Source organism: Globicephala melas, chromosome 13 (assembly GCF_963455315.2).
Source record: "Globicephala melas chromosome 13, mGloMel1.2, whole genome shotgun sequence".
Classification (NCBI taxonomy): Eukaryota; Metazoa; Chordata; class Mammalia; order Artiodactyla; family Delphinidae; genus Globicephala; species Globicephala melas.
This window is the reverse complement of record NC_083326.1, coordinates 74,410,538-74,416,856: the sequence shown is the minus strand read 5'-3', so window position 1 is coordinate 74,416,856 and position 6,319 is coordinate 74,410,538. Positions and strand designations below refer to the sequence as shown.

The window sequence follows — 6,319 nt, the reverse complement described above, 5'->3', positions numbered from 1 at the left end:
TTAATACCCTTATTGTTTACTCTAATCGAATAACTACCTGTATAACTGTTTTATTCATCCATTTCCCAGTCCCTAGCTTCTAGTGGGGATTTAATCTTTGCTGAATGGAAGAGAATTTGTACCCAAAACGGTCTATGGCCTTACCAGGTAGAGACATGACAACAAGTCTGAGCAACACATGAATTTCTTTGTCCATAAACCACCCACAGATTCTTTTTTAATATATAATATTTATTTATTTATTTATTTAGCTACGGGTCTTGGTTGTGGCACGTGGGATCTTTAGTTGCGGCATGTTGGCTCTTAGTTGTGGCATGCGGGATCTAGTTCCCTGATCAGGGATCTAACGTGGGCCCCCTGCATTGGGAGCGTGGAGTCTTAACCACTGGACCACCAGGGAAGTCTAATCATGTCCTGTATACATTATACAGACATACTTTTTACTCGCTATTTACTCATAAGTTCTTCCAAATAAAATTCCCTGTCTCCCAAAGCTACTCATAAAATAGGCACTCAAATGCTTGAGGAACTGATTCATTCATTCTGAATTCCAGGTTCCCTTCTAGATAAGAGCTGCAAAACGTCAGCATTTGGCTAGTATAAGAGGTTAAGGGACCTGTAACCCCAGTTTTTCCTGGACATTTCAGATGAAGTAAATGACAAATACCATAATATACGAAAATGGTTTTATTCCTAATTTTTAGTTCCCATACAGTTTACAAATACACTTTTACTCTGATAATACAGCTTTGCAACTAGCAAAGCAGTTGAACTAACACCCATAAATACAGGTGAGGAGACAATTAACATCCACTAATGTTTCTCTACATAAACTATTCTTTTAATGTCATTTTTTAAAAAACAATTGCAAATAGACTACATAATATACGTGGGCAAAAAGGCAATTAAGTGAATCTCTTGAAACACTAATGTATAATAAACAGTGCATATTATCAACATTTACATGATTCACATCAAAATGATGACATCCTAAAACGTATTCCTTTTAAAGGAGAGATTTATCAATAAAATATTACATATCTTTTAATACTCTGGTACAATACTTCATATACTGCAGGAAAATTAACTGTAGATCTAGTCATCGACTTAATAAAGGATCCTTTTCCATTAGCTTTTATTAATAAAAGAATCACAACTAGGTCATAAATAAACAGGCAAATTATTAATTACATGATTTGAGGTTTAGGATGAAAACTTGTAAAAATTAGTTTGATATACAGCAAAGTTATACAACACACTAAAACCAACTGTTTAATATTTTTGCCTTATGTGAACTGCCCATAGTAAAAAAGGAACAAACTTTTTAAGGATGGAAGGTATAATAAACTATATTTTGGAACTTATTTTTCAAGAGGAAGAGGAAAAAAGATTTTAACGAAATTAAGGGCTAATACAGATCCTAATAAAGGCATATTGAAATCAGGGAGGCCATGTGCTTACGATGTAAAACTTTATTCCGCCAACAACATACAGAAAACAAAAACTGCACTGGGTTTGTACTTACGTCTACAGTCTAAGTTTCCCTTACGGATTAACAAGCTACAACAGAACACTTCACAATTGCATACCTTTTTCCACATTCCTCTGAACTAGAAATAACCCAGGACATTATATTAGTTCTTAAAAACCCTAGTAACCCCTTAATAACCCCTAAAAATAATCTTGATGATTTTCTTGGCTGTTCCAAAGCAACTGGGCTCCGTAAAGAATGCACGAACACCAAGAAAGTAGTACATGTATTTTCTCATCCCCATTTAGCCACATTTGTAAAGTCACCAATTTCAAAGGGCGAGATGACCAGAATTTTCAGGAGGGCCACACACTGGATACAAGGTGTCTTTTTGTTTTGTTTTGTTTTTTTAAAAAAAAAACAGGCTATTAAGACTGAAATTTGGCTTTTTTAAAAAACCCCAATACCACATGCCAGATAATTTCTTCACCCCAAATATAAAATCCTATGCTTGTAATTTTAAAATACTTAGCCAGCTATGGGAATATTGTGCAAATTTAATGTCTACCAGCAATGCGGAAGCAGACTACAGACGTGTAGCTATCACACCTATTTTCCAGGTAACCTGATTCAACTATTACTGACTGCTGTGGTCCCAGGCCCTCTGACTTCCTCAGAAACCACCTCTTTGGAACTTCCATTTCCACTGTTTTTTTTACACCCGTACCTCGAGCTCACCTCCCCCTCCCCCTTCTTCACAGCCCCTCCACGTGAATCCATCCCATGTAATCTTACCGGAGAACCTGCAATCACCTTTACCAAACACACGACAAACCTAGGCAACCTAGGGACTATTAATCTTGTCTTGGCATCAGTTTACACCACATAATAGGTGCTGACTTCGTGGAGGGAAATCTAAATGAAATCAATGTCCTATTACAAACGAAGCTGGCCAGGATCAGGTGTTTCCAAGTGCAAAAACAACTGATCTTAAGCTACAGGCAGAGACGTTAATGCAGCAGATATGTTGTACAATCAAATCCTTGTATGCTGGTGAAAGACCTTGCCCCCAAAGTCCAGAGTCAAAACGTTATCGCAAAAACGAGAACCATTCAATGTGACAATGCAACACAAATAACAGGATTCAAGATCCTTGTTGCAAGTACTGAACTGGAATCTCTTTCTTTACAGGCTTGACAAGAAGACAGCAGTCATTTACATTCCTCTTAGAAGGTAATTACCTTCAACAATTCTAAGTTCAATGGATGGGGGGGAGGGGAGGTGGGGGGAGAAGTCAATGTAATTTTGTCTGTGAAAATGGCAGCCAGGCTCTCCCCAAACAACCTCAGGGTTTCAAAGGAGGTAAACACCTCAGAAAGGAGCTACTAACAGGGTTGGATCTAGTCCTTCCTTTTCTGGAGACAAAGCAAGAAGAATTCGATTAAGGAGATCATGACTTAACGGCAAAGCTGCCGTGGCATTTTATTATCTTTACAAAGTCCACCAATGATACTTCAATTGAAATACACTCACTGAATGATGATTCAACACACAGGGCAAAGAGGGATGTCTTTGGAGAAGGCACTTCAGGTAGAACATTAGCAAATCCTAATGCTTGGTTAAAACAAAAATGAGCTACTGCTAATTCAATCTGACTAGTGGCCTCACGAGAACTGCCCCTCCGCACTGCAGCCTTGACTGCGTGCATGGGTGTGGGGCCCGACTGAAGCCAGGGGCGTGAAGAAAGCACCCCATTCACCTCCCTCTGCAGCGGCCAGGGCAATGAGGTGGCTCTGCTTTCAAATGCTCTGCCCTCCCGAACACACCCAACCTTAAGAGACCAGTTTCCCAAAGCAATGGTTTAGAACATATGCTAAGAGCCAGCAGAACTGTTTCAGGAAGCTCGCTGAAGGCCCTCTGTTTCTGCCTGACTTCCAGCTTACAGCAGCTATCATAACCAGCTTCAGCTTCCCAAGGTCACTAGCAGCTTCTACTTTTGCTAACCTCTTTTTTTAGCTGTTTTTCCATGGCACTGGTTCTGACGGTCTGTTACACTGGGGGCCTCCAAGGAACCTCACCTCCATTTCATGCCCTCGTGCAGTCTCCTCTTCCCAAATCGGAGCTGGGCCTGGGACTGGTTTTAATCAATAGAAGGCAGTAGAAGTGATGCTGTGACAGTTCTGGGTTTAAGTCTTAAACCTGGCCACTACTGCTTTATACCCTTGGGACCTCTGAGCTGCCATAAATGTGGTCCAGCTACCCTGTGGGCGAGGCCACGTGGAGAAGGTGAGACCTGAGGACCGCATGCAGATGGAGAGGCCCAGCCATCCTGCCAACCACGAGTGACACCAGCAAGACAAGGAGAGGAACCGCTCAGCTGAGCCCAGCCCAGTTTGAAGAGATGGGGAAAAGCCAGTTGTTGTTTTAAGCCACTCAGTTTTAAGGTGGTTTGTCAGCAACAAGTGATAACCCAAAACTGGTTATCCATAGATGCATTTTTTCCTAAATACAATTACTCAAATGAAAAGAAAAGATGACAAACGTTTTCCCACCACGAGTTTCTCAGTCAACAGGCTGAATGGTAATTGGTCAACTGCTAAGAAGAAACCATGCCTTTTATCCTAAGTTCCCATGATTTCCGCCCCCATGATTTTTCAATGGCAATGCAAGGGGAGACAGTCTGGGGCACTGGCTTAATTATTATTTAGCCAAAATAAGAGGCCATCAAAATGCATTATCCACTACTGGATAAGTGATGATAAATGAAATTGTTCTCACTTCTATAGGGTGTTGTTACTTAATTATCCCCAATCATTTCTCCTCTTACAAGTGCCCTATCATTCCCCACAAAGCAGGGGGGAAACTAAGTTTGTTGAGGTTATCAAAAGAAAAAAATGCCAATAACTAGAATTTGAATAACCATCATCTGGAAAATATAGAGCACAATTTAACTGCTTCCTCAATTTAAAATAAAATTCCATAAAATATAACACTGTCTACATCATAGAGATGATTTCTTCTTATCTGAGGACATGAGTAATTGGAAATCAGGTATTGTTGAGTTAGAATACAGTGGTCTTTAAATGGTTTCAAATTTTGCTTATCAAAAGGTAGTCAACCACAATGCAAGCCTTCCAAATTCAAATTCATTCTTCATGTAAACTTTCTTGCATCTGTTCTTGATCTTTTCAGGGAGAGGGGGAAAGTCCACATCTGGCAAAGAAATAAGTTAGAATTTTTAAGGAGCATACATCTAAAAGTTTGGCAAGGCAGTAAACCATTTTAAAGTAGATTTAGAGCTTTTAAATATACTATTCATTGAAATGGGGATTTCGACGTGAACTGCTAAAAACTTACCTTTTAAACATACATCACACAATTGGGTCCCTGTCTAAAAAGGTGATTGGAAGGAAGGAGACGTACAAGGGAGACGAATTCCCAGCATCAGAGCTGGAAGGGATGTGGAGTTGAGCCAGTCAGAGGCCCAGGAAGTCCAGTGCCCTGTGTCATACAGCCAGCCAATCAGAGGCCCACTGGGGTGAAAACTCAGGCATCCTGACTCTGACCATCCAGTGCCATGTCCCCACAGTCCCTAGATCCCTACAGATCAACTCCCAGCACAGCGTGGGTTAACCTACTTTAATAAAAATTGCAGGAATGATGATATCTGCCCTTCATCACCAGTATCAACCATTTTTCTCTAAGTGCTAACGCTGCCCTTCACAGAATTAATTCTGTATTTGATTTCAATATGTAATGAATCCAGCTTGGAGAAAGAAATACAGGCAGAAGAAAAAAGAGGCTGGGTTTTAAAATTCAATTGTGGTTCACTTTGTTAAAACAGTCACAAATTATTTGCCTGCTTCAAAATGCCACAAATGATATAAACAATTAACCAGTAGAGCACTTCTGTTGAAATACCTATTTCTGTGCTTGAAGTCTTGGCGGGTCTTCTCATCTGAAACTTTTCTGCTGCTGCATCAGACCCACATTTTCATAGACTCTAGCATTATCTTCTCTCATTCTGAAAAGAAGAAAAGGAAGACGACACTAATAAAAACGCAGACATACTGTTTAACCTTACATGATAGTTATAATGCACATACTCTATTCTCTGGGGACCGTATGCGGCGCAGACATAGCTCCTATAATGCCAGACATTAGCTCCTATAATGTCAGGAGTTGACATTATAGGAGAGGATATCGGACAGAAACACACAGCAAAATAATTCTGAAGTAAGAGCCTCACGTCCCTGTACTCCCGGGGTTTGGCGGAAGGAGAGTTGTTTTCCAGGAGGCTGGAGAGAGGTAGGCCTGTACGATGAGGCATTGGGTTAGACCTTGAAGGAAGCTGGGACATGTGCATAGAGAAAAGAATGGTATTCATTGTGGGCAGAAGGATCTGAATGGGCCAGAGCAATGTAAAGGCAAAGTGTAGGAACGGTTAGGCAGGGACTACAGATCCATTCAGTCCCCAATCCAGCGACATGAAGGTGAACATGAAGCTGACCGGCAGTTTAGGGCCCCAGGATGGAGGGGCAATGCATCAGAGCCCAGACTCTGTTTTTTTTTTTTTTTTTTTTTTTTGCGGTACGCGGGCCTCTCACTGCTGTGGCCTCTTCCGTTGTGGAGCACAGGCTCCGGACGTGCAGGCTCAGCGGCCATGGCTCACGGGCCTAGCCGCTCCGCGGCACGTGGGATCTTCCCGGACTGGGGCACGAACCCGTGTCCCCTGCATCGGCAGGCAGACTCTCAACCCCTGCGCCACCAGGGAAGCCCCCAGACTCTGTTTTGCTGAGCAGAGTGGAGACCAGAACAGTCCAGGGGGACGAGGAACCCAGCAGCTCT

At 41.7% G+C, this 6,319-nt stretch overlaps 1 protein-coding gene across 4 annotated transcripts in view; it reads right to left on the bottom strand.

Moving 5' to 3' along the window:
• Window positions 1-669: 669 nt before the first annotated feature.
• Window positions 670-6,319, bottom strand: part of PTPN11 (protein tyrosine phosphatase non-receptor type 11) — a 78,449-nt gene continuing 72,799 nt past the window's right edge. For all 4 annotated transcript variants that reach the window (XM_030860492.2, XM_030860493.2, XM_060310447.1 and 1 more), the window contains exons 15-16: window positions 5,393-5,495; window positions 670-4,684 (exon numbers count right to left, since the gene is read on the bottom strand). In XM_030860492.2, the coding sequence (XP_030716352.1) occupies window positions 5,426-5,495 (70 nt within the window). In that variant the 3' untranslated portion in view covers window positions 670-4,684; window positions 5,393-5,425. The remainder of the gene's footprint in view (window positions 4,685-5,392; window positions 5,496-6,319) is intronic.